The following is a 27,991-nucleotide window of genomic DNA, read 5'->3' as shown; positions in this document are numbered from 1 at the left end:
CTGGTCTTTAAAAACTTTTTTTTTTTAATTTAATTTAAAGCTTTTCCACCGAGGTACTAGTCCGTGGTTCTTCCTCCCTCATGCTTTGGTACAAGTGCTCGATGAGGACGATGAACTGCCTGAGTTGGAGCCGCCCTCGTCCTGCCACTTGTCCAGACTCCTCCTCCTGGCATTCATGAAGAAGTTGCTGACAGTGCTCAGCTCCAACCCCAGCTGCTGGGAGATGGTGATTTGTAATTCTTTGGACGGACGCTTATTTTCCTTGAATATTGCATGTAGAGTTCGACGTTGGACGTCTGTGAAGACCAGCCTGGGCTTTTTGGGGGTGTTGCCTCTGTCCTTCCCGTGTTCTTGCTCTTTCCGTTTGCAGGCTGCAAAGAAATATGGAAGACGTTTTAGAACAAATTCCCTGCTGGGGATTGGTCAACCATTCCTCACAGCCCCTTTTCCTGTCTGCCGACCCATGACTAAAGCTCCGAGAATGGATGGGAGGAAGTGTAGTAAAAGCACAGAGAACTGAAGTACAGGTGGGACTTTGGGCCCGTGAGTGGGTCCTGGCTTTGACCAGTTTCTGCACTCTGTCTTAGGAAGGTCAGGTAGCTCCATCAGGCCTCTAGCTAAATGAAATGTTTGAGTTTGAGTTTTTCTTCTAAAAGGACATTTAATTCTCCAAAAAAATATATATGTGTGTCTGTGTGAGGGTGTGTGCACATGAATGCAGGTGTCAATGGAGAAAAGAAGAGGGTGTCAGGCACCCCCCCCCCCAGCTCCAGATCTGGAATTACAGGCACTTGTGAACCACTTGACTTGGTTCTAGGAGCCAAACTTGGGTCCTCTGGAAGACCAGCAAGTGCTCTCAATCACTGAGCCATTTTTCTAGCTCCTAACTTGAACAACTTTTAAAATTAAATTTCTTTATTCGTCTGTATGTTTGTGGCCTATGTGTACAACTCCATCACACTCTAACTCCACATTCCCCAACAGAAGGTTTTCTCTAAAGTGCCCACCATTTTCTCCCAGCATGCAAATCTCTCAGTCTCCCAGAAACCCTGAGCCAAGAGAGAAGTCAGGTGGAAGACCCAGAGTTAGACAGTGGCAACTGAGTGGGATATATTTCTCAGAAGGTGGAATCCGGAGAATATGTTAACAATCTGGCTTAGGGCCTGGGTAGAGAGAATTCAGAATACTTTTAGGTTTCATGTTAGATGATGGCATATGGAAAAAAGGAATTTTATGAGGGTGTAATTACTTGTCTATAGGACAAAGTGCATTGGAAGTGCTGGCTGGGCATTCTGTTAAAGATCTCCGATAGGTAGTTGTCCAGAAGACAGCAGGATGTATGGAGCCTGGAGCTCAGGGGACAGGTTTGAGCTAGAAATACAGCCTTGGAAGTCATTAGGGCTCTAGATGATAAATTATACAACACATACTTATGGAGAGGTAAATAACAGGATTGGGCGAAGCCTCAACTTATCTATCATTCAAAAGGCAGAGCTAAGGGAAATCTCTGCAAAGAGATGTCCATTTTCCAGCTAACCAGGGAGCACATTTGAAGGTCTTTAAGCAGGTCCTGGGTACTTGGCAGGATTCCGTGGACTGAAGCCACTACAGCCATCATTTTCTGCCTGGCACCAGAGCAGAGAGACGATCTCCACAGGGGTCTTTGAAGGGAGGATTTACAGGCAAATGGTACCTGGAGAAACCTTACTACACAGCCTCATCTTCAAGATTCACGTTTGACATCTGTTTCTCAAATCTACTCAACCCCAAATCCTTTGTGGTGGAGTATGCATATTCATAAATCATAAAATACCCACATCAGGGAAAATGTAGGTCACTATATTTTGCTGGTCAAGGTCTCAAGTGCTGTGTATACTGCAGGGTCAGAAAACTGGGAGGTGAAATGCTATTGGAACAGGGACTGAGCTAGACTCCTCCTCCCTGACCCCCAGTTAGGGTGTCCTGAAAAATGCAGGCTGTTAGGGATCTCAGAGCCTATGGGGCTATTGGCGATGGTACTTGCATGTTACATTTGAAGAGAACTCTGCAAGAGCAAAAGCCAGAGTTGCCAAATATGAAGGCTGTGGTATCAATAGAAGAGAGAACAGACAACTTCATGTAGGCCATGAGGTGAGCAGAGAAGAGGACTAGCACGCAAAAGCAAAGCCATACTTCTGGATGCTTCCATAGGGTATAACAGAGTCCTTCGGAGACCGTATGAATGAGAGAAAAACTTTGAGATGTCTATGGGATACTGTACAGGATAGAGATGGCCCATGCCAAGATAGAAAAGTTCAAGCTGGAGGTCTGAGTCTCCACATGTGTCTGTGGGAGCTTGGGGAGGGGAACACAGACAAGGAACGGGGGGGGCTGGGGGCACTGCAGTACAAGGAAGTACTCACATACAAAGGCACACACAAGATATGCACGGGTGTGGGTTAATAGGAGGGAGGCAGAAGTGGATTTGGAGGGTACTGGAGACACATGAAGCCCCAATGTGAGTCCCCTCTGGGAAGGAGGCAAATCACCATGCTTTCAGGATTCTTTGGCAAGTTGTAGTGAGAGATGCCTCAGCCAGAGAGGCCGCTTTCGTCTGCAAGAGTGTGGTCATTCATAGTCCCACACAGGAGGCAGAAGTAGGCATGAAGGATTGTGCACACCAGAGAGGAGGGAAGAAGAGAAGTGAGCCAGGTGCAGGTGGCACGCATCTGTCATTATAGCAGAGGAATAGAGGCAGAAGAATTTCAAAGATAGGAAAAGGGCAGTATAATGTCTGGGAACTTGCTCTGCCTATAATATGGAAAACAGAGCCAAATGTGTTTTTGGAAACCGAGTCTTCAGGGTGTTAAAAGATACTCTGTGAACAGAGTTTTGAGGTCAAGTTGGTTTGGAAATGCCAATCGATCAAAGCCCAGTTATTTAATTCAGAGACTTCCTCCCCTGCCCCTACTGCCATACATATCTCAGCCTGCAATGTGGGAATGTGTCCCCAGCTCACGCTATCAGAAAAGTTTAGGGTTTGTTTCCCTTGGAGGAGTGTTTCTTAATGTGTGGTTGGCTGCCCTCAAGCTGGTCTGTGGGTGTACAAGAGGATCACTGTAGGAAACTAAGAGTGAGCAGGAAGAACTGCCTATAGATGCTCGACATTGCTCTACTCATGCACAAGTGTACGCCTACCAGGACATCTTTCCCACATTACAGAACAACATGTCCAAGACACATGTAGACTAGCAATCAATCAACAAACAAGCAGTGCTCTACTACCTAGATTTTAAGAAGCGTTGTGCTGGAACACACTTTAAAAGTGTGGTGTGTACTGACACCCTAGAACCGACTCTGAGTCAAGGATCTAAATGTCACCTTGTCAGATTTCCTTCCATAATGACCCAAAGATCTTTCCAGCATTGGAAGTGTTGACTGATGGGGCTGGAGAGATGGCTCAACAGTCAGTGGCTCTTGCTGCTCTCCAAGGGGCTAGGGATTTGGTTCCCAGCATTCACTTGCATCAGGAGGCTCACAGTTGCCTCTAACTCCATCTCCAGGTGATCTGACACCCTTTTTTTGGCCCCTGTAGGCACTGTGCTCAAGTGTACATACCTACACAACACACACATGCATACATGTAAATTAAAAATAAAATAAGTCCAAGTATTGACTGAGTCGTGCAGAAGTCTACCAGGAATCTATCTGGAAATATGTGGGCATGGATATCATGGCCTGGAGAACATTTACAAAGATGGATGGACTTGGAATACCCGTTAGGTAAACCTGGACTCAGGAGAGACAGACAATAGTTCTGGGGCCGGAATCCCCTAAAGAGAATTCTGTGCATGTTCCTTACCATGTCTGAGCTTGATGTTTCTCGGTTACAATGTGTTTCTTGTTTCCCAGGTTGGTAATACATTTTAAATAGGATCAAATGCCTAGATATGATTAAAACCATAAGCTCTTAAGAACTACTGCAGAGGTTTGCAAATTAGAGGCTGGAGATGAAGCACAAAGCCAGGAGTTCAAGTCCCATTGCTGTAACTTTGATTTTTGCATATGAATTTACCAAGCTTTCCTTCTGAAGTCAGCATGCAAGTCAGGCAGTGGGCTCAAGTCTTTGCTGACTCTGACTTGTGCTATGAAGTTGTTAGATCCTGGAGACCTCTTTAACTGAGCAAACATCGGTGTAAGGCCTCCGAGGGCTCTGAAACTACCACTCAGGGATGAAGCACCTCTTCTGGTTTCCAAAGCCTACTATGACCTTAATTAAATAATATTTGAAGCCATCCCCCGTCTCTCTATCTCAGTGTCTAGCTGCCCCGTTGACTTCCATTATACCATCTGTGATCTTTATGGATTTTTATTCTCTATTCTTATTGTTTGATTGGGACAGTAATTTCTCAGGCTGACTTGGAATTCAATGTGTGACTGAGAACGAGGATCTGAGAACCTCTCAAGTATGGGGTTACAGGCATAAGTGCCATCACCTCTCATTTAGGAGGTTCTGGGGGCTGAACCATCACCTCTCATTTAGGAGGTTCTGAGAACTTCATGCAAGCAAGACCAGCCCTCTACCCACTGACTATATCCCCAGACACCTTCACTGCTTTTGAAAAAGGAGTAAGTAAGTCATGAGTTATGTGATACATACTTGTAATCTATTCCAGGCCATGCTTGGATACAAGGGGAGAGCCTGTCTCCCTCCAAGGAACAAATAACAAGAGCGACAACAAAACGAAGCTGTGGTAGCTCTGTAATCAGCAAGTCCGGATTCAGGCTCATTTAGATGGAGGCGGTAAAGCAAATCCATGCCCCCTCACAATGGCCCAAATCACCAATATAAGAGCTTAAAACAATGACAAGCACCACAGACTCCACCAACAGCTCAACACTGCGTCTTCCTAGACCTCTGAGCCATTAAAAAGAAATAGAGGCTGGAGAGATGGCTCAGCAGCTAAGGGCACATATTGCAATTATAAAGGACCTGAGCTTGAGTCCCAGAACCCAAGCTCACACTAAGTACAGCTTTAGGACATCTGTCAAACCTCTTCTGGCCTCTGCAGGCAATTACACTCATGCACACCTACACTCAGACAGACACGTAAACCTAATTAAAAAAATAATAAAAATACATCTTAAATACGTGTGCACACGTACACGCGTTTCATAGGAATATGTGTGTGCATGCTTTTTGAAGCTGAATTTCCACTCTTCCATTACAGGTGTAGGAACAGTTGTTTGAATGCACTTGCTGGTGTTTCTCATGAATCTTTGTCTCAGGGCTAGCTGTTTCACACAGGCTGGAGAGAAGGTCTTTTTCAGTGCACAAGTGCTGTACATTCAAAGGGGCCTGAGCCATGAGAAAAGCATTCACTCTGCCAGAAGCTTTGGTTCTGCTGTGAAGCCAATCAAACCTCATGTCAACCTGGGCCAGGTTCCTCGAGAGGTAAAATGAAAAGCAACTTCATGGCTTGCCAATACCGACAACCACCATGTTCTAGAACAGACCTTGCCAAGGACTGTTAGCCTCTGTGTAAGATATGGACAGCTTAAGATGGGCCTGGTGGCACTTGCTTGGAATTCCAGCACTTGGGAGGCTGGTTTATGGGGATAGTTGAAGGAGGCAAACCTGGGCTACATTACAAGATCCAGTCTCAACCCACTCTCCATCCACCACCAAAAGGAAATGGACTCCTCAAGAGGTGTGGGTTGAACTGTGTGGTCATCTCTTGGTGCAGTTGGGCAGACCCTCTGTTCCACATCTGTTTGTCTCACTGTTCTTATAAGTCAGTATCAGTCCTTGGTCTTGTAGGCAGAGATGAGTACGAGGTGGGGGCAGACTAGGAAGAGAAGGCCTTTTAGCCTCTATGTGGAAGGGGAGAGATGGCAGCTGAGGGCATAACACATACACATAATTAAAAAGTATTTTAGGGCTGGCGAGATGGCTCAGTGGGTAAGAGCACTGACTGCTCTTCTGAAGATCCTGAGTTCGAATCCCAGCAACCACATGGTGGCTCACAACCAACCATAATGAGATCTGATGCCCTCTTCTGGTGTGTCTGAGGTCAGCTACAGTGTACTCACATATAATAATAAATAAATCTTTTTAAAAAAGTATTTTAAAGCCCTTCGATCATTTGGGGCCCAATGATTGGTATGGTCCTACAGTTATGATTGTTTTGCAAGCCAGTCAAGATATATAGCTGACCTGATGAACTACATGCTTAGTATGCCCTTTGGCTCATGTACGTCTATTGTGAATTATAAAATTGACTGCTCCAATTTTTATAATTGGCATCTATATATTTTATAGTATTCATAACAACTAAAAGTTATAATAAAAAAAAACACCCAGAACTATAAAAATCAGTTTCCAGGGGCAGGAGACGACTCAGCGGGGTAAGAGTTCTTGTTCTACAGGCGTGGGGACCTGAGTTTGGATTGCCAGCACTCACATCAAAAGGTGGGCAGGGCTGCATAGGCCTGTGACCCAATGCCATGGAGTCTGGGGAATTGCTGGGGCTTACTGGTTGCCAGTCTAGCTCCAGGTTCAGCGAGAGACTGTCTCAAGGGAATAAAGAGTGATAGACAGGGACACCTGATGGCTTCCTCAGAGTATATCATGGATGTGCACAGTCATGTACACGTGTGCACACACAAAAATAGAAATGAAACTAATTTCCTATAGCTAATTTCAAACAAGTGGAGCTTGCCTCGTTTGGGTTTCTAAAAAAATGTCTGTATAACCATACTATACATTTCCATAACATGTCAATAGTCAACACTGAAAAATGAACCCCATAGGGGTATCCTGAAGCCCAAGAAGAGAGCTCAGTGCCTGTTCTGCCTCAAGGATCTTGGTACTATGACTTCAAACAGCTTGCACCTTTCTCCTGACTGCCCACCACTCCTACCACACTGCTCAGTTGCACCTCAATGCACTAAGCACATTCATGCTTTACCTAATAAGCTATTTCCTCCCCGTCCCCCCCCCCCAATGCCATTTCTGTCTTCTTTCCATACAAAGAATTCCTTATAGAGTAAGGCCAGGTTCCAGAGTTTCCTTTTCTCTATGCCTTCGCTGACCCAGGGGAAATTGTTGGTTCCCATGACAACAGAACAGCCCCCCCCCCCAGTTTAGTTATTCCTCATCAATCTCTCTCACTGGTGTGGAAACAATCTCTTGTATGGTAACATCATCATCATCATGTCCACAGATTCCCCACCCCCAGTAAACTAGCATTCTTGTTATATAAATAGGCTAGATGTGGGCCTGTAGAAAATAGAACCACTAAAGACAAAACTTAATATCAAATTTCAAAAATACTTTTCCTGGATGGCTACTCTTGAAACAGGGCAACTCTACTAAGGAGCTATTCTAAGGAGACTTTGGAGATCACTGGAGGGCTGGAGAGTTGGCCCAGTGGTTAGAGCGCTTGCTGCTTTTGCAGAGGACCCGAGTTTGAATCCCAGCACCCTCTCGATGACTTGATGACTTAACAACTGTCTGTAACTCCAGTTCCCATGGATTTGACACTCTCTTCTGCCCTCTGCAGGCACCAAGCACACACGTGGGTGCATGTTCATACATGCAGGTAAAACATTCATACACATAAACTAAATAAAATCTAAAAAGGAACAAAGGAAGAAGAAAGTCAGCTGAGACCTTGGTGACGGAAGCTGTGATTCCCTGAATCAGAAGGCGGTTCAGGGACAGTCAGGCAGGGAACATGTTGGAAAGATGGGGCTAGAGAAGCAGAAGGTTCAGGGGAATTAAGTTTGTCTGAGACCCTGAAATGAGTTGTTAGTTGAGTGACCACGCCTTTCACAAGCAATTGGTGTGCAAGTGCAGGCTCTGTGCTCCAGAAGGTCAAGATACACTGTGATCTTCCTTGCTAAGCCTGGAGTGTAACTGATCAATAGATCCCTAGTTCAGGGGACAGAAGAAAATAATTGGATTTCTTTCCCTCCTAAGACAGGGTCTTGTGTAGGTCAGTCTGACCTCAAGCTTGCTATGTATCTGAGAATGACCCTGAACCGATCCTTCTGCCTCCCAAGTGTTAGAATCCCCATGCTGGTTTATGCATTCGGGGGAACAAACCTAGCACTCTAGTATCTGAGCCATCTCTTTAGTCCAAGAACTGGATTTATGGGTGTGGACAGCACATATCTACCTCCCTTGTAGTGGAAACCATAACAAAAAAATTCATGAGATGGCCCCTGGAAATTTTCCACCTTGGGGAAATTCAATCACTGGGGCTAAAGCTCTCACACAAATAATGTGTTTGGAAACACACAAAGATGTCATTTTGCTTCTTTTTCTGGCAACTGCATGTTACTGAATATTTTGCCACTTGGATCCCTCTGGCTACTGGTTCCCCATCTCCATAGGTGATAGTATCATGCTTTCTCCTGGACTCCAGGGCTAGCCTACACTCTGCAGTGAAAAAGGCTAGAAAAGCCTTCAGAAGTTTTAAGTGGTGGGTAGACACTGTAGCCAACTGGGAAGCATTCGGAGCTGGGACCTGGGTCCCAGCTCTAGATGTGCAGTGCACACAGCGGCCCCAGGTGATTGAGTCACACAGCTAAAGCTGAGGTGTTCTAGGTCAGTGTTTCTTAGACTTGAGCCATGTGAGGACTCTGCCCGAGCAGAATAATGGGAACTGAGATTATAAACGCTACCCCAAATCAGGACCTTCTGAGGAAAGTGGAAGTTGGGGTGCTCGGATCCGTGACTTTTGGTGCTGGGAATCTAACCCAAGGTTCACCATGCTGACGACATACTGTACCTCCCACCAACAGTGCAGCCTCTGGCCGTTGTAAGACTTTTCAGCACTAACTAACGGAGCCTCCCCCCAACATGCAAAGCAGCTAATGAGGAGAGAGTTCAGGGAAACTGGAAAGCAGCTTCTTGGGTGGGTACATATTTCAGGACCAGAGGGATGAAGAGGAGTTTTGGAGTGCCCCTCATTTACCAGGCTGGTACCAGATGAACAGGACAAAGCTACATTACAACGGTGAGCTGAGTCTCAAAGTTTAGTGTGTGTTACAAAGGCTTTGGGGCTTGTTAAGATATTGACGACGAGGATCTGTCTCAGTGCTTCTGATTCAGTGGGGTTTCTAAGATGCTCCCAAGTGATTCGGGGACATGTGTTTGAAGGAAGACCTGGGGGTTAATTCCTCTGGAAAAATCAGGGTTAGGCAGGTTTGTTTCTGGATGTGCCACGGGACTGAGCAAATGTGTGTGTGTGTGAGTCTCTCTCTCTCTCTCTCTCTCTCTCTCTCTCTCTCTCTCTCTCTCTCTCTCTCTCTCTTTCTCTCTGTATATGTGTGTGAATGTCTATCTGTGTCTGTATGTGTATCTCTGTGTATGTGTCTGAGTCTGTCTGTGTCTATATGTGTGTGCATGTCTGTGTATGTGTCTGAGTCTGTCTGTGTCTATATGTGTGTGTATGTCTGTGTATGTGTTTGCGTGTATCTGTGTGTCTCTGTGTATCTATGTGTGTCCATGTGTATGTCTCTCTCTGTGTGTAAGTGTCTCTTAGTGTGTGTTTGTGTGTGTGAAAGAGAGAGGGGGAAGGGAGAGAGAATGATAATTGAGTATTGAGTGTCAGGTTTCTGACTGTAGACCAAAGAGGGATATACAAGTAGGGTATAAGGAAAGGCAAACAAACAAACAAACAAACAAACAAAACCCCTGCATGGGTTTATTTAACAATTGTGTGAGTGCAGGAATTGATATAAACTTGTGATTTTACACACACACACACACACACACACACACGATAGCCAAAAGGGAAAAGGAGCTTGTTATTAGGCCTGGAAACTGTAGTTTCATCTCCAGGACCCACACGATGGAAGGAGAGAACTGATTACTGTAAGTTTTCCTACACATACTATATCATGTACATATGCATATATCTATATCTATCTATACACACATACATATATCTATGTTCATGAATACAGACATGGACACAAAAATAAATGTAATACAAATGTAAATATTAAGCATGTTCCTGTGTGCATGTGTGTTATATATGTATGAATGTGTTTATGCTTACCTCTTTGTATATACTTCCCAGCATTATCTGAGAGAGTGGAGAAACAAGGCCATGCTAATAGCGCACACACAGGCAGTACCCAGCTCTTCTCAGTCTCTAGTGCCTTATCCACCAGCATAAGCCATGGTTCATGAAGGAAGGGGTAAACCCAAGGCTTAGGGCAGCAAGGGTACCAAATGAACTTGGAATATCGCTTTATGTTGGAAAGTTTTTTTTTTTAAAGTAGTAATAACTTGTCACATAAGAGAGGCAGGCTTCCATTAGCCAAGTCTAAGACAACTTGAGCACCAGAATACTTAAAAGCAAGCAATATTTTTCAAATTGTCAATAAAAAGGAAGTGTGCACAGTGCTGAGGGTGGAAAGCTGGAGCAAGCAAAGACAAACAGGTGCTAAGTAGATGGGGATTTTTGAGGAGAAGTAGAATATTTCCACTGTCTTAGAGTGCTTCCCACGGGTTGCCTTTTGGTTGGAAGGAAGGGGGGAATGCCCAGTAATTACACAGTGTAGAAATTAGACAACACTTTGGGTAAGCAAAACTCACTCACCAGGTAAGGGAGGAGCAGACAGTTGGGGGCCTCCAGATGTCCTCAGAGAAGGCACACTGCCACCCATGGCGCTTTCTGGGTAAGAGAGCAGAAGCTCAATGGAAACTCGAGGAAACAACAGAGGCACACACAGGAGAACAAGCGAATTCTACAGGGGCTGGGAATTAAGGGAACTTGACTAGAGTTCAATTTCTGGGACCCCCCCCCTAACCCCCGCCAGTGGATGGAGAGACTGGACTTCTGCATATTGTCCTCTGACCTCCATATAGGTGCCTGGCATGCTGCCCCACCCCCCACATATACACATGCACACACACCTGCAAACAAATGAACGAATGAACGAATGACTGTAATAAAACAAATACAAATTTTAAAGAGAATAGCATTTCTTTCAAACATGCCAGCTTTGTAAGAGAGAGAAGGTGGAAGAAGACTACTGCACAGTAAAATTTGGAAGCACAATGGAGACAGAATTCTGTGCTGGAGAACCGTGCTCCGAGGACACCACGAATCACTGGACAAAGTGAGCAGTGACCATGCAAGAGAATATCCCTGGGCTCAGGAAGACACTGGAGTATTTTGAGGTAAGGGGCAGGCCATGATGAACGTAGCATGCCTTCAAGGAAAATAAAACCCCATGGGAAGAGAGCAAACACGAAACAAGTAAGTAGGACGCTAGCCACTGGCCAGTGCTCACAGCTGCGGGAGTCGCCTGATGGCCTTTGCTCTATCTATCTTTGCAGACTTTCATGATTTGAAATGGGTTCCAAATGAAAGTGTGAACAGCTTTCTGCACTTCTGAGTGGTATTTAATAACACGGAGGCATGTTTGATTGAACATACTCTATCAGTGTAATTTTGTAATAGAATAAAAAACTTAAGGTATATCTTTCATATTCGCTTTTATTTTTATAGCATTTATTTGTGTGTGTGTGTGTGTGTGTGTGTGTGTGTGTGTGTGTGTGTGTGTGTGCAGTTGGAGGTCAGAGGATAACTTGGGGGAAATGGTTTTCTGTGCCCACCATGAGGGCATTGAACTCAGGTCATCTGGCTTGTGGCAAGGTATCTCACTTATATACGTGCCATTAAGACACTAGGAGGGAAGATTATGGGATCCAGAGGTCAGGGAGGACTGAGGCAAGCAGTATCTTCTGGACATGACAGGACCTCTGCACTCATGAGCTCATGACCGCTGTGGTTGCCAAGGTTACCTGCACAAGATCAACAAATGAGCATTCCAGCATGAGGTGGGAAACCCATGAGTGTGTGAATACACACACATATATGTACAATGAAATGTAATATAGAGAGTATATATATTATATATGTTAATATATTAATATATAATTAACCCCACTAAGTCCAATTTATGCAACATAAATTGGGCTTAGTGGGGTTAATTTTTTAAAAATAGAGGCCATGAAGTTGGGAGAGTAGAAAGGTAGAGAGAGAATCTGGGAGGCGTTAGGGGGAAGTATGTGGGGGGTGATTATGAGCAAAATACAGTGCATGAAATTCTCAAAGAATTAACAATATTATAGGGTTTTTTTTCAAGCAAGAAGGAAATAAACCCGTATTTAGAAAGGCATCATCTCTTGGTTACAGTGATGAGCAATTTTGTTCTGTTTTCTTGCTATATTTTCAAGTTTCTATGCAGGCATCTACTACTTAAACAAAAGCCGTCTTTGACGAGGAAGCCAAATCTTTGTCAAGATCTCATGTGTGATGCAGGCTGCCACATCATTCGACAACAGCAGAATCAAGCAGAATTCCTGAATACAGTGAAATATTCAAGGATGGGGATGGTTGTCAGAGAGGACATGTGAATTATGATACTTCTAAAATATAAAATCATAAAACTTTATTTCCCTCAGTAGTTTATAGACCAATGTAAGTGTCTAAAAATAGGAGATTGATTAAATAAATTATAGCACAACTATAAAACAGGAGATTCATAAATGTTTTCTGGCATAAGTGCTCTGAGAGCAAAGGCAGAATGTGTGCTTTGTTTGCTGTACAGCAGATTGTGACCATGCTGCCTCTACATAGATACTGAATGAATGAATGAATGAATGAATGAATACTACTCATAGTTTGGGCATGAGTAATGATGGGTCATTATGGCCTTTCCTATATTTTATGTGTTTTCAAGTATTCCACCATAAATGTAGTAACATAACATTTTTATTCAAAAATTTATTTTTATTTATATTTCTTTTTAGATTTATTTATTTATTTATTATATGTAAGTACACTGTAGCTATCTTCAGACACACCAGAAGAGGGCATTTGATCCCATTATAGATGGTTGTGAGCCACTATGTGGTTACTGGGATTTGAACTCAGGACCTCAGGAAGAGCAGTCAGTGCTCTTAAACACTGAGCCATCTCTCGAGCCCCCCAAATTTTTTTATTTTTAATTATGTGTATTCCTATGTGCCTGTGTGTGTGTGTGTGTGTGTGTGTGTGTGTATACACACACACACACACACACACGTGCATGTGAATGCAGTGCCTATATAGGCCAGAAGAGGGCATTAGATTCCCTGCAGCTAGAGTTACACGTGACTGTATGAGTCAGTTGACCTGGGTGCGGGAAGTCAAACTCCTCTGCAAGAGCAGCAGGCTCTCTTACACTGTGAGCCATCTCTCCAGCCCCCGAGTCACTTTTCAAAGGTGACTTGAAATAAGGAACCTCCATTGAAGTTGGGGCCGCTTTCCACCTCCCTAGGACATGGCTGGCCTGTACTGTTTCTCTACCTGTCACTCGCCCTACCACACTGGCACATTGCCCAATGTGAAAACAAGTATTTCTAGAGCAGCAACTGTCAGCCAAAAAATTAAAGCAAGAAGCATTCTCCATTTTCCCTAGAAATGTACAGTTTGGGAAATAAAAAAACCTTTAGTTATTTACAAAGGAGACCATCCACCCTACACAAAACACACACACACACACACACACACACACACACACACACACACACACACACATTCACATGCTTTTAAAGCCATAGGTTATTTCTGGAGAGTACAGAAGAATCAGGTTTTAGAAGTTCCTTCCTCCCAGGCTTCAGCCCCGCCCTCCTCCCAAACCCTATACAGATAACCGACCCTTTCATGTGTGAATTTTCTTCCAACCTATTCCTGATGGGATGGTAATATTGAAATCTAAAATTCTATATTATTAAATTTAGTAGAGAGTACTTGAAACACACAAAGGAACCTTGACAAACTTAATAACAGGAGAGTGGCTTGGGAAGAAAACTTTGTATGCCTACTGATTATTTAACTTTTTAAAAATTATGGTTATATGACATGTATTAAAATAAATACTTATTGATTGGAAACGACCCTGTTTTCAGGTTAGGGCTCATGGGACAACCATGCAAATAACTGGTGTGCCGAGTAGTTTTGTGAACGAGGCACAAGCTAGGATCATGTAGGAAAAAGAATATCAGTAGAAAAAAATTTATCCATCAGATGAGCCTGTTAAAATTACCTTGATTAATGACTGATGTGGGAGGGCCCAGCCCATGTGGTCCTGTGTTCTGCAATAAAGCAGGTGGAGCAAGCTGAAAATGTTAAGCAATAAGCAACCCCCCTCCATGGCTTTTATTTCTGTTTCTGCCTCTAGTTCCTCCCTTTGGACTTCTTTCATGATGGACTGTAAGCCGTAAGATAAACCATTTTCTCCCCAAAGTTTTTTTTTTTTTAATTTGTTTTATTTTGTTTTGTTTCTGTCTTTATTTTTAATATAATCTGGGCTGGCCTGGACTCCCAGAGGGTGCTGGGATTAAAGGCCTGTGCCATCGTGCCTGGCTCCCAAGTTGGCTTTGGTCAGTGTTTCATCACAGCAATAGAAAGCAAACTAAGAGAATTAGATGAAAGGAAAGTAGGGTTTTTCTGATAGAACAGATTTTTCTTTCTCTTTCTTATAGAACAACATGTGTTTAGAGTGCTGCCCCCCCCCCCCACACACACACAGGCTGACTCATGACCAAGACGAGCCGACACTTGCCTGCCATGTACAGGGGCTGTACTTAGTCTCCTCGCTCAGAATCGTTGCTGACAGATTGGCGCCCTGTTCTTGGTGTTACTTTTTTGTTCCTCTAACAACAGGGATGGGTGTATTTGGCCCCTTACATTGGTTCTTTAAGGGTCCGGTGTCCTCAGAGGCAGCAATTGGCTGGGGTGGAAAGGACTGACTACCATAATATTCACAGTTGCTCTGTGGATAAAGATATACCATTGTGTTCAGCTTTCCAAGGCAGGGTCACAGCCTTTAGCGCCCCCCTCCCCAGGATTTCTGCTTCATTTTATTTTTAAAGTAGCTTTCACACACACACACACACACACACACACACACACACACACACACACACACACACACACCCTACACATATTTGCAGCCCATCTCTCTTAGCTGCTACGGAGCTGCTCATCTGCTCTTTACCATCCCAGCAAGCTTTCAAAAGCACAAATGTGATCATTTCATTTCACAACTGGCCACAGCTGCCTTTAGCCCCTACTGCCAGGGGCCCTTAGCCTGTATAGACACACGAGGTCTCCAGCAGTACTTTCATGGCTCCTCTTTTGTATCTGTGTACTTAGTCCAGTGTCTGGTTGTATGAGAGTCTCCAGACAGCCAGTATCTACGAATGAAGGCATAGGGACATGCTGAAGGATTTTCTATAGTCTTTCTCGGAACTTAACATATATAAAAAACCTCCTGGGGACCCTGTGAAAAAAATCCAGATTTAGATGCAGGAGGTCGGGGCTGAACCCAAGTTCCCAGATGCTGCTGATGCTGCTGATGCTGCTGGTGCTGCTGATGCTGCTGGTCTTTGAGCCTCAGTCAGAGAAGAGAGGAGGCACTGAATCCTGACAGCGTTCAAGTTGGACGAGCGTATATTCAGAATTAGATGTTCCTACAGGGATCTTGAAATCTTAAGTGAACTTCAGAATTGAAAGAGATGAAAGGATGTTACAGAGTTTATATACATGCCCTGTGCACACTGAGCAATGCAATGGGCTATTCCAGAAACAAGAGAGACAAATAAAAGCCATTCGCTGTTAAATTCCCAGTAACAACTTTTCCTTAGCTCCTTGCTTCAGCCCTAGACTGCTGGGGTTACAGGTGTGCAGCACCGTTTCAAGCTGCATCTGGGACTCTCTCTCAACACATATCCTCTCTACCCCTCTCCACCCATCTGATTTTTCTCCCCCAGAGGAATGTGAAATGCATGGTGCTTTGCTCACCATCCCAGAAACCAGAGCCTGGTGGATGCTCTTGTTGCTGGTGGGGAGGTGTTGCTGAGCTGAGAGAAGAGAGAAGCAGTCAGGTTTATAGTAGTTCAGATCCAAGAAATCTGCAGAGAACAAAAGGTATGGGTAGCTCATGCCTGTAGTCCTAGCATTGGGGAGGTGAAGACAGGAAGATCAGAAGTTCAAGGCCAGCTTTGGCTACAGAGCAAGTCAGAGACCAAAGGATTTAGCTCTGTAGACCAGGCTGGCCTCAAACTCAAGAGATTTGCTGCCTCTGCCTCTCAAGTACTGGGATTAAAGGTGTGTGCCACCACCACCCAGCCCCATTAGTGTTTTTAAAAAAGAGTTTATATTATGTATCCATATGGCTCTAAGCATAGTTATTTAGTCTTGTCTGCTTCTAGGTTTTGCCTTATATAAAAAATTCTGTTTCATGTATGTGTGCTTACATTTGGGCTATCTAGTTTCTCCGTTCTTCGAATTAAAGGTTCCAGGAGCAGTTTTTCCACATTTCCAAGAAAGCTGTGAGTTTAGGATTATACAAAATAGTGGGATTTCTAGACATGTGTGGGCCCATAGCTATATGATGATGGCAAATTTGTTATAGCAAAGATGCTGATTTACATTACACAGTAGTACATAGGTAACGTATATGAGACCTTGGCAATCCATGTTATCCCTGTTAGCTTGTGTCACATGGACTGTTAGCTCCTGACCACCTGACTGGAGAGGCAAGCCGGAGACATGGCCATTTAGCTGAGCCCTGCACCCCACATCTTATCTAATCTTAATATAGATGGACAGGATACTGAATGGAAATAGGTGCCTACTGGACTTTGCCAAGGCCCACATGGCACACAGTCATGACAGGAGGCAGTCAATGACAGAATGAGACCTGGATGGAGCCTGAAAGTCAAATCCTTCACTTTACATTTAAGGAGATAGAGGCTCAGAAAGGTTAAATGACTTGACAAGGTCTAAGAGATACTTGCTGCATGAACCTTTCTCTGGGGCACTTGATTCCTAATCCAGAGGTGCCCACTCCTAGTAATTTAGGACAACATGATGTCAAGTATGAATTTATGGAAGAATTAATACAAATATTACATTAAAAACACAGCCTGACGTGATTCATAATTACCTTAAATATTCAAATAATCGATTTATTTTTTTAAAGGTAATTGTTTAACTTAACTGACTGATGAATTTGATAATGTCCACTTCTTTGCTTATGGTGTGCACAGGAATAATATTCAATGGGATGAACAGGAGACAGAGACAACCTCCTCAATTATGGTTTCAATATGCACATTTATTTATACTAAAAGACATGGATCTCTTTAGGAAAATAACCCTCAATTATGTATGACATTGGTGAATCTCATTGGATCACTTCCCTGGGAAAATGTGAGGCATCTCCTTAAAAAGCTTGTGTGTGTGTGTGTGTGTGTGTGTGTGTGTGTGTGTGTGTGTGTAAAGCAAACATCAAATCCATTAAGTTTCAATTTACTCTCCTTTATGAACACTCATAATTAAGCCATCGTAAGGGGCTGGAGGCCGTGAGATTATGGTAGCATAGCATCAGTGAACTTCTTTATAATGCAAGACTACTTTACACTGGGATACGGAAAACTAATTTGTAGCAGAGATATTTAGTGCCAAAGACTCTGACCCACTCACTGCAGGGAAAAGAATCAAACTGGGGGAGAGGGACTGCTTAGTGACAGGCATCGAGTCCATGTGAGAAGTGGCTCCCACACCCTACAGGGCAAATGCTGGCTTACGTTGTCCTTGGGAATTCTCTGCTTCCCCACTCCTGCTTAGCTGCCTTGCTTTCTCTACTCCAATTTAAACTATTCTTTAAGATGTTTCTCCAGGGTTGGAGCTGGAGCTGAGTTGGTTGTGTGCTTGCCTCAAATGCTTGAATGCTTTGGCTTTGATCCCCAGCACTGGGCATGGTGGCACACCCCAGAACTCAGGAGGTGGAGGCAGGAGGATCAGAAGTTCAAGGTGATCCTTGGTTACATAGTGAGTTCAAGACTAGCCTGGAATACATAAGACCCTGTGTATTTTTTTTTTTACTGTTTACATTTAACAATGACTTTGGTTTGATAATAAAAGCCTTCTGTGTGCCACCCCTCTTTCAATTCGAGGATAAAGCTTACCAGGTTTTTATTACTTTGGGGGTGAGGGCTTAGAGGCTTGAACACCGAGTGATTTTGCCCAAGGAGGCTGACTATACTGTACTGAGTTACTTCTTGTTCAAGTTTTCCTCCTGGCAGTCATTTTAATCAGCACTTCTCCTATTTAATGATCTTGTAGTGCCATTACATAATCGCCCAGCTCACCAGATTAATGATGAAAAGAGGAACTGATTTTTCCAGCTGCATCATTTGAAGTAAACGTTAACTTTCTTTCTAAGTCCTTCCTCTAACAGCATTAGCGTGACAAATACGTCTTTCTCTGGCATAAGTAATTAGAATTTAATCACTTTAACTGCATCTTAATTACCCCAAATGAATTGAAAGGACATTTAATAGCAAAGATTAAATTGCCTTAATGAACGATTTTTGTGACTCCATCAATATTGGAATCACGGTAGCAGCTCCTGATCCACTCGTTAAGGCGCCTGCTGTAAGAGCCACTGCCACTAGGTGGCGTGCTTCACACGCTTGTATGTTTAACACCCCTACCTCCAAATCTGTTTAAGAAGGCAAGAGGAAAAGACAAATGAAAAGCACATACTTTGCTGTGTTCTTCTGACAAACTTTCTTTGGGACCATGAAATCACCATCAGATGTTAAAAGAAAGGAATGATTCCAGAAACTGCCCGTTCTCTTTACTCCATGACATATGCGAAGAAAGAGGGGTGACAGGCACGTGGTATGTGACAGGAACGGAGTTGCTCTCAAACAATCACCAACATACAAGCAGAGATTTTGTCAATTTGCTCTCTCTCGCTCTCTCTCTGTGAGTGTGTGAGTGTGTGTGTGTGCGTGCGTGCGTGCGTGCGCGTGCACACACACACACACACACACACACACACACACACACACACAGAGTCCTAAATTTGAGGTAACAAACAAGTTTTGAAAGAACAGAGCCAAAGGCATATGAGAACGTCAGCCTTGGAAGCACGGGTGGCCGTGGGCCTTTGGGCCTTTCTGCAGGCACGGGTCCCAGAGGGCCAGGCTTACCCGCAGAGCATATCTAATGAGATGGGCCTTGCCTATCGATAATTGTTTAAGTGAAAACGTGGATAGAGAGACATGGGCTTCACATCTGTTACCACTCTGGCTGTTTCTTTGGAGGGGATCAATTAAAAGAAATCTTGCTTGTACATCTGAGAAGAAGGAATTGTTTCAAAAGCTTTCCTTGAGAGCCTCAAAGAAAAAAAAATTTACTCTATAATTTCAAGAGCTTCGTGATGCACAGACCTTGTTAAACGGATGCTTGAGATAATGATGTTTACATTCTGGGTGTATTGATTGTGATCTGGAACTGGCAACACAAGTTATTGGTGGAGGATATGTTTGGCCAGGACCTCCAAATTAGGGAAACCGAGTCCAGGGCATCAGTAAATTCCAGTGGGATGACTAGAGACAAATTATTTAACCCACTACAGAAAGCATCAGAGAAAGGCAGAGTAACTACCACACACTATATAGGATCCAAGACCTCCATGCATATGAGATCACCTGGGAACCTGGGTCACACCCCATTCAATTAAACTGAAATATACGGGGTCGCAGTCAGACATTAGTTGTTTTAGGCCTTTAAGTAATTTCCACGTATAGTAAGACTTATGAGCCATCGGCATAGACAGGGAGTATTAAGTGGGAATGTCTACCACAGCATGAAATAAATACAATGTGAACAAACAACTGAAATTCCCTTTTCATTCGTCAGTATGACAAACCTGATGAATTGTCCTCTAGGGTTGGGCTCTGCTCAGCTGTCGTCTTATTAAATCAAATTAATTAATTAATTAATTAATTAAACGAACAGAAATGCTTTAGAAGCTATTTGTTCCATCATAGCATCTTTGGGAAGAAAGGTTATGTAGATGATAGAACAGTGAGACTCTGATAAATAATTGTATGTTTGTATCAAATAGTCAAGATTGTCACATGGCTGGCCCAGTCATCTGTCACCTCAGGAAGAGTAAGCTTTATCTGAGTGAATATACTTGTTTTATTAAAAAAAAAAAAACATAAATGGGTGGTATTTGGAATGTATGATTGTATACCAAACTCATTTACATTAGAAATAAGATGTTCCTTCTTATTGAACCATGTAGAAATAACATGTCTATCTTCTGAGGGTGCACACTTGTCTTAGTCAAGTGTCAACACACAGAAAATGATTGGTGGTGCATATGGGCTGAATTTTTTTTTATATATTAGAAATGGATTCTATAACAAGCATTGTTTTATGAAATCCTCTTGCTGTAGCTACCCCACCAAGTTAGGCGACATTCCATTTTATCAAACTGTGGAAATCTTAGTATTTAAATAGGCTCTGAAATGAAACTGGCTATTTCATTTTCAAGTCACTGGGGTTGAGTTATGAAAATGAACATGTGTTTAAATACTCCATTATATGCAGTTTACTGAGAATGCTGGACTGCCACTAACTATGGAAGTGGAGGAGCGAGACACTTGGGAACCTCCCTCCCTCTAAATTACCCACAGCCATTAGAGTTGAATATTTCCTTTTTTTTTTTTTTTTTTTTTTACAAGAAAACCAAGAATGGATTTTACCGGTATACTCTGTAAGAACTGTTGCTTGAGAGAACTTTGGGGACTAGCGTGTTTGATTAGCTGAATTTGCCACGGATGTGGAAGATGACGACATCAAACAGCTAGTGTAACAACCTCCTTAAAGACCTCGTAGATTAGAGATGACTATAGATTTTCCCCAGCACGGATCAAAGGGACTGAATTGAACGTTTTAGCTTAATGATCCAACTCCTGTCACACCCACCGGGACGCAAATTCCGATTTTATATGCTTGTGTGCACGTGCCATGCCACGTAGGAACAAACCAATCAACACCTGATCTTTGACGACGGTTTTGATCTTTTCGACGACCCGACTAGGCCGGTTTTTATTCCAGGAGGGGCCTCTCGCTCTCACAAACTTCAGAATATTCGCTATGAATGTTTCTTTGCTACAGCATGGAATCCTGTAGCATCTTGGCTGCCTTTTTAGGGACAGAGACCAGGATTAGGCTACGGGGCTGCGGGGCTCTGTCCAGGGTCCTGACTTTGGGCCCGGGTTCCATGCCTGCAGGCTCTGACAGCTCCTTCACTCACCCCTCGGGAGGGAAAAACAAAGGCTTCTAAGCTTCAAGCCTGGGGGGTGCCCTCTGACTCACTCAGGCCAGTTTGCTGGGAAGCTAGCAAAACAAAGGAACTGTTAATCTGGGCGTACTATTCTGGTCACAGCCTCCGACTTCAGAGAGCCAGGGTCACCTCTGCAGTTATCGCTCCTTTCAGGTAAAATGTCAGCATAATTCGGGCAGGGAATCAAAACATTTACTTTTTCTTGGTAGGTTACAATTAGGGGGTGGGTACCTTAGAATTCGAGCTGTAATTGGTAGGGAAGGAATTGTGTTTCCCTCGATGGAGCTTGCATCCTCTTCTTCTTCCACACCCTCTTCCTATCAAAACAGGGCTTAGAAAAATTTTAAGACAAGGATGCCCTAAAAACAAAGCCTCGGCCAGACCAACATCTATCTCCTGTTCTCTCGCCAGGTGGCCACTAGGGGTCGTGAGCAGCGTCTTCTGCTCAGCTACTCCAGTTGCAGCAAATATAGAACCTGGGTTCGGAAGTCTGGGAGCGAAGCCAGTTTCATCTCTGCCTCTGCCCGGCTCAGCTCGCAGAGGGCAGAAAGCTTCGAAGATAGTTACGTTATAGGTTTTGAATGGCTTTGCTGCTACGATATAGCCGCACTACTGGCTATATATCCTCTGTGTCCGTTGTAACCGGCTGGATCTGGAATAACCACAGTACCCTGGCCCCTGGGCATATGGGGATGATATTGATAATCACAGGTCAGGATTATCCAAATATCACTAGGCTGCATTTTGGGGAGGATGCAATAAGTGGTAGGCACCTTCTGAACATGCCATAGGGTTTGTTTCTGGTGGGTGTTCTTTCTGTGTTGTGCACAAGGTCACTACACCACAGCAGGGTTAGCCCGCTACAAAAACTACAATTGCTAATTATCACCACAGGCACACCCAAACTTCTGCACTTCCTCTCTTCATGGGACGTGGGTTCACCACCACCACCAACAATAAAAAAATACACAAAGCCAACTAATATCCCACGGAGGGGATAGATAGAGTCTGTGAGAAAAATTGCCTTTCAGAGCCTTCTGATGACTGTCCTAAGTCCTTTTGACTTCATATCTGGTGTGTGTGTGTGTGTGTGTGTGTGTGTGTGTGTGTGTGTGTTTCAGCTACCACAGTTCACCCCACCATTCATCCCTGGAGGCTTTGGGACTCTCGGCTGCCTTCTGATAACGGGTTATCCCTTAGCCTCGCTGGGAGAAAGCCATTTCAGGCCTTGACCCCAGCCTCCAAGGCGGACACGGTCGGTCGCGCCCTGCAGGCCCTTTGTTCAAGCTGCAGCGGGCTAGTAGCAGCTGCACCACGGGAGAGCCACAGCTCAGGGCGCCAGGAAATCAGTGAGGTGGCACCGCCTTCTTTTCCCACTCTGTAGCCCAGGGGCCCTTCCAGCCCTGGCATCTCTCGTGCCCAGTCCTGGCCTCTCTCTCTCTCCACCCAGAATTCTTCAGGGGTTGAAAAAATGCTGTTCCTAAGACCCAGCCTAGCATTCCTGCCTGGCTGTCGCTGCAGCGGCAGTACCAGACACTTGAAATGTCACCGGTCGGGATAAATATTAACACAAAAGCAAATGGACGTGTGCAGAGCCAGTTATCAATCAACCAAGCTGCAAGGCCACTCACAGCAAACACGGCCCAGGTTGGGTTGGGTAAGACTTTCTCAGGGCCACTTCCAGGTAGGAACACTCCCCCCACCCCCATCCTCCCTCAGTTTAGATCTTCCTTTAGCACAAAGAAATAAATACCCGACCGCAAGGGGGCGAAGTCCCGGGTGCTGCAGGGCAGGCCATCTTCGCGCAGGGCTCGGAGGTCTCCTTACCTCCAGCAGGGTCGGCTTGCTTAGCACAGGACCTTGCCTGGGCTGAGGACCTGAGCAGCCACCACCTCCTGGGTGCACAGTGCTATAGTCACATTCATTGGTGGGTGTCTCTTGCGGTCTCTTTCCGTGCTGCTAGCAGAGGGGCCGAAGCCTTCTGGAATATTTAATTGGAGGCTAATCTCCTCCTGTCTTGATAGACGCCCACATCAGAGGCGGGGCACCCAGCTCAGTCTCCCCACCCCACTCGGGACCAGAAGCGGCGTGCGTCTGGTCACGCTGCGTTTTAATGAGCAGCAGCAAGCATTACATTGAGGCAACATCTATTGATTTTTAAAAGGTAGTTAATTTGGTGAGAATTTCCTCCAGTCTTTCACCAGCACTTGTAATTTATACACCAGAAGGCGCCTCCCCAAACATACTGCCACGTGCAGAAGATTTGACCCTCCAAACAAGCTACAGTGGAACACAGAGAGGCAAGTGGAGCACCTCTCTTCCACTGAAGAGTAAAGGAACTCAGCAGGGTCTTATAAAGGGGTTGAGAAAGGATGCTGATTTACTCTTTGGCGAACAGCTAACAAAGCAGCAGCAGCGGCGGCGGCTGGTCCTGGGGAGCAGGTACCAAGTTCCTGCAGTTGCCACACCAAAGCATCAGGCGGGTCAGTCCTAGGCTCCATCACGAGGCCTGCTAGTCACCATTTCAAGGATCAGAAACCGACTTCTCTTTAAAGAAAGAAATCAATGAGCAGGGCTGGGTTTTCTTTAGTGGCTCCAAAAATAGGCTGCGACTTTCCTGGAGAATGGGATGGTTCTGAGCTCTTTGCTGTGAGTACCTTTTTCCCCTCCCCCCAGCCCCCTCCCCTGCCTCACTGAGGCCTTTATGTTAAAGAAACCAAATAGGAAAAGAAGGAAGAAAGAAAGAAAGAAAGAAAGAAAGAAAGAAAGAAAGAAAGAAAGGAAAAAGAAACGAAATAGGAGGTGCTCTGCTGTGTCTCAGGACATCCAGTGTCCCCTGGTTTTACATCCACTGACGCCTCCCGTGTGCCACACATTCTAGGAAAGGGCCAGATGCCTGGTGCCAAGAATAACAGAGAGCTAGCCATCTGGACTTAGGTGTGTAGATATCCCTAAGACGACCTTCTAGGTCTCATGAGCTCAGCACCCAACTCATCCCTTTGGTGCACAGGTTCTAGAACTTGGTCTTCCTTCATGGGGCTCCCCAGCACCAAGCAGCCACCCCCCAAATCCCTGGCTCAATTTTCTTATCTGGAAGTCAGTGGACCTTGCATAGGACAGACAGGTTAGGTTTCCAGGACTAAGCAATCGGCTCAGTACAGGACCTATCATATCAGTCTGTCCTTCCCGGCAGTGACAGAGACCATCCTGTGACAGAGACCATGTGGGATGTCACTGACGTCTCGAGTGTCTTCACCAAGTAATGGGGTGTGACTTTCATGAGGGAGTAGCTTTTTATCCACACTCCTGGACCCCACAATGGATAGCCTCAAAGCACTACCTTGCCTGGAAGGTCTGGAGCAATGGCTTCAAGAAGGTGTAGTGGAAGGTTCTGGAGCAGAAGGGAGAGAGAGCAGCAAGGTCAGCTGCTCGCAGGGGCCCAATGGAGCTACACAGAGTGCTACAGAATGGAACCGGGAAGGCTTAGGGGTGACATTCCATCAGCCCAGGTCCTCCATCTGAGCTGAGGCCTCATCAGATTCCTGGGTCACCAACCAGAGTCTGCTTTGAGAACTTTATAGCAAAGGGCTTAGCTATGCTAGAAATTCTGGGTGGTCAGAGGCTGAAGCAGTATAGCATTCGCGAGGGAAGGCCTCTAGAAGCCAGATTGGGGGGAACCGTTAGGGTAGCCTCGAGGACTAGGATCTGAGGCTAGTCCACACCTACCTCTCCCCAGCTTCTCATTGGCAGACACCGGGTGGGGGAAGGGGGGTTCGGCCTCACGCTTTGATTTTAGTCTGTGAAACGGCTCAGTGCCCTCGGCTCAGAGCGGATTGACTGTCTTTCATTCTCTAGGGACGAATTAATGGAGAACGATCAGTTAATTAACAAACCCTCATTCCAGCGTTTACCTTTCTCTTCACCAAGACTCAGACCTGGGCGCAAGGCTCAGATGAGGCTGTGTGTGTGTGTGTGTGTGTGTGTGTGTGTGTGTGTGTGGCTTGGGGATGGGGGGTTGGGGGTGGGAGGACAAGGATACTGGAGTCAATCAACGCAACAACCTCCGCCCAGGTCTATGAACACAGTCCGCCCCTAGGCTGCCCTTTTCTCGCGTCTTCAAGGGTCGCCGAGTGTGCCTGGATCCCTGATGCAGTTCCAGCTGAGCTCAGCTGTCCACTAGGTCTCTTGGCCCACTACAGGAGCCAGGCCTGGTGCCTGCACTTGGCAGCTGAGACTTTCAGTGTCGTCCCCCGCCCCCCTCCCCCAATCAAACAGCCTGCTAGGAATTTTGAACTGGGTGACAGGCTTGCTGATTCGAAAGACATTTACACATTCCCACCCAGTAGCAGCACAGAGACTTAGATGGGAAAAAAAAAAAAGCATGACGACGACGCAAAAGCTAGTTGTCAGCCCAGGCTCAACCGGGAGTTTCCTGGGGGATCTGGTCACTGTCCGCCTCTGTCCCCTTCCTTTCCACAGCTGGTTATATACTCAGCGATGTGTGATAACCCCTCCAAAGCAGCCCGCCATGCACTGATCGCCTGCAGGTTTGGAATCTGTGTGCACACCCTATTGAAGTGCGGACCCCCTTGCGCGTGGCGCCAATAAAATCGGCCAAGAGCGGGTCGCCGCAGCCAGCTCAGCCAATATTGACTGGCAGCTTGAACAGCGCCTGGCCCGCGCGGGGTATGTGCCTTGAGCAACGGGTGCTAGTTCTTGGTATGCTTCGTCCCTTCCTAAACCCTCTTGTGTTCCGCTGAGATTCCGCCAGGTTCCAAGAGTCTCTCTGCCCGCGGCTCAAAACCTTGCAGCTCTGTCCCCGAGCACAAACGCAACCCCGAAGTCGCGGAGGCCACCTTGTTCGGTCTTCGAAGCCTCCCTTAGCCCAATGCGCTGAGCCCTTGGAGAAGGAGGAGGAGGAGGTTGACTCCCTGAGCTGGCTCTTCCAGGTCTAGGGACACCTCTCTTGAAGAAAGGGGAGGCGGAGCGGGACGAAGCGCGCCCAGCCTTTCTCATTCCCTCCCACCGTCAGTCCCTTATCTCGCCCACGCGCCCAGCGCCTCACCTGCTAAGCGGAGCGCCGACATGCGCTGGAACTCCGGCTCCTGCAGCCACTTCCACATCCTCCGGAAGGTCTCCCGACCCGACTTGAGTTTGCTCCAGGGCTTGGGGTTTCGCAGCAGGTCCGAAAGGGTCCCCTGGGAACGGCAGAGCACCCTCTGCGCGAAGATGGCCTGTGGGATGCTGTAACGTTTGAGCTCGGTGGTGATACGCTGCGCCACCTCTTTGGTATTGATCTCTTCCATCTGCCCTGAATTACTTCCATTGCTGACCTGCGCGCCGGTCACCGAAGGGTTGGGCTCTCGGGCTGTGCCCAGGAGCTGTCCGTGGCCCTGGGCATTCAGGTGGGCATGAGGATGGTGCGGAGGAAGGCCGTTGATGGGTACCATGCCGGCCGAGGTGGGCGTGAGGTGCTGCTCCCCGTGGCGACCGAGCATGGCAGGGTGGTGGGCTTCAAAGCCATTTGGGGTGAGCATCTTGTCGGTGGGCATAGCCGCGCCGGGATGAGCATAGTGGGGAAGTCCTTGCTGGGAGTTGTGAATGCTGCCCAGACCGGAGCCAGAGAGGGGCGAGAGGCTCTGGCCCATGCCAGCCACGTCCTTGTGGTAGGGGGTATAGAGGTTATTCATAGAGGCCAGCCCGCGCTCATCCCGCATAAGTGTGAAACTACCGCTCACGTTGCCCGCCAGGCGCTGGTGGTGGTGTGGGTGGTGGTGGTGATGGTGGTGGTGATGATGGTGAGGGAACTTGTCGGACACGGTGGAGATGGGCGGCAGCGGCTGCAGAGGGGTTAAGGTAGTGTAGGTGGTGGGCATGCTCATACCTGGGGGAGTTTCACAGGCCATGGTCATGGTGGGGTGCAGGGGGCCAGCCAAGCTGTGCTCAGGGGCGCGGTGGTGGTGGTGGTAATCGCTGCCTCCGCTGCCGCCGTCCAGCAGGGACGCCATGCCCATGGAACGCGGGTGCGCGGGAGGCAGGTGGCTGCCGCGGTGTCCCACGGAGCTGCGCGCGTGAGGGCTGCCGCCCAGCAGGTCAGCAGGGGCGGGCACCGGCTCATGGCTCACCCCGTGCAGCTCGCCGATCGCCTCCATGGTCAGCTGTGCGTTCATCGTGATGCGGGCGAGCGGGCTGCAACATCGATGTGGCCGGGCAGAGGCGGCGAGGGGCGCAAGGAGTCCAGTCTTCACATCGGCTGCCTGCGACTGTGGCCTTTCTTCCTCTCACTGTGGGGATCTGTGTCTCTCGCTCTCTCTGTGTGTGTCTTGCCTTCTCTCTTGCTCCCACCTTCCCCTCTGTCTTTTTTTTTTCTTTTAATATTAATTTCCAAAAAGGACCCGTGCTGTTGGGAGAGCGCGGTACCCCTAGCCCACCCAGCCCGGCCCCCTCTCGCCCCTCTTCTTAGAATCCTGCTGCCCCAGGCTCCCTTGACGCGGCCCGTGCGCCTGCCGCGGCTGCTGCCTGCCTGTGCCGCCCGCCAGCTCGAGCCATGGCTCGGTTACTGTTGCAGACTGTGGCTGCGATTCCGTAGCCGCCGCCGCTGCCGCTGCCCGCCCTCACGCCCGCCGGGCGTAGCGCGCATGCGCGCTTCCAGGCCCCGCCCCCTCGGTCCCAGCGCTCCGTGACGTCCCAGCACAAATGAACCGAGGGGGTGGGGTGGGGGTGGGGGGGACAGAGCTTTCTCAGCGGCGCCGAATGGCCCGGGATCAGTGAGCACGTGCAC

At 46.5% G+C, this 27,991-nt stretch overlaps 1 protein-coding gene and 2 long non-coding RNA genes across 5 annotated transcripts in view; 1 reads left to right on the top strand and 2 right to left on the bottom strand.

The window, feature by feature from the left end:
• Positions 1-28: 28 nt before the first annotated feature.
• On the bottom strand, positions 29-27,756 carry Onecut1 (one cut domain, family member 1). The gene is made up of 2 exons (NM_008262.3): positions 26,276-27,756; positions 29-371 (listed from the first exon to the last, which is right to left on the bottom strand). Exons 1-2 carry the CDS (start codon positions 27,378-27,380, stop codon positions 79-81), a joined length of 1,398 nt encoding a protein of 465 aa, NP_032288.1. The 5' UTR covers positions 27,381-27,756; the 3' UTR covers positions 29-78.
• Gm38678 lies at positions 13,132-23,879 on the bottom strand. Its single transcript, XR_870922.2, has 3 exons — positions 23,038-23,879; positions 15,858-21,527; positions 13,132-14,826 (listed from the first exon to the last, which is right to left on the bottom strand). It is a non-coding gene; the product is annotated as a predicted gene, 38678 (long non-coding RNA).
• Gm33562 overlaps positions 26,541-27,991 on the top strand; it is a 70,555-nt gene continuing 69,104 nt past the window's right edge. For all 3 annotated transcript variants that reach the window (XR_870924.1, XR_870923.1, XR_870925.1), the window contains exon 1: positions 26,541-26,615. This is a non-coding gene — a long non-coding RNA (predicted gene, 33562). The remainder of the gene's footprint in view (positions 26,616-27,991) is intronic.

The sequence above is a fragment of the Mus musculus genome, chromosome 9, assembly GCF_000001635.26.
Source record: "Mus musculus strain C57BL/6J chromosome 9, GRCm38.p6 C57BL/6J".
NCBI lineage: Eukaryota > Metazoa > Chordata > Mammalia > Rodentia > Muridae > Mus > Mus musculus.
Note: the sequence above shows the minus strand (reverse complement) of the source record. Positions and strands in the feature narration are given on the sequence as shown.

What these genes read in the sequence shown, in the direction of transcription:
- Onecut1 (NM_008262.3), bottom strand. Translation starts at nt 27,380, where the DNA reads ATGAACGCACAGCTGACCATGGAGGCGATCGGCGAGCTGCACGGGGTG. An exon ending in GTCGGCGCTCCGCTTAGCAG is followed by an intron (nt 372 to 26,275) that starts GTGAGGCGCTGG and finishes ATTTCTTTGCAG; the next exon opens with CCTGCAAACGGAAAGAGCAA.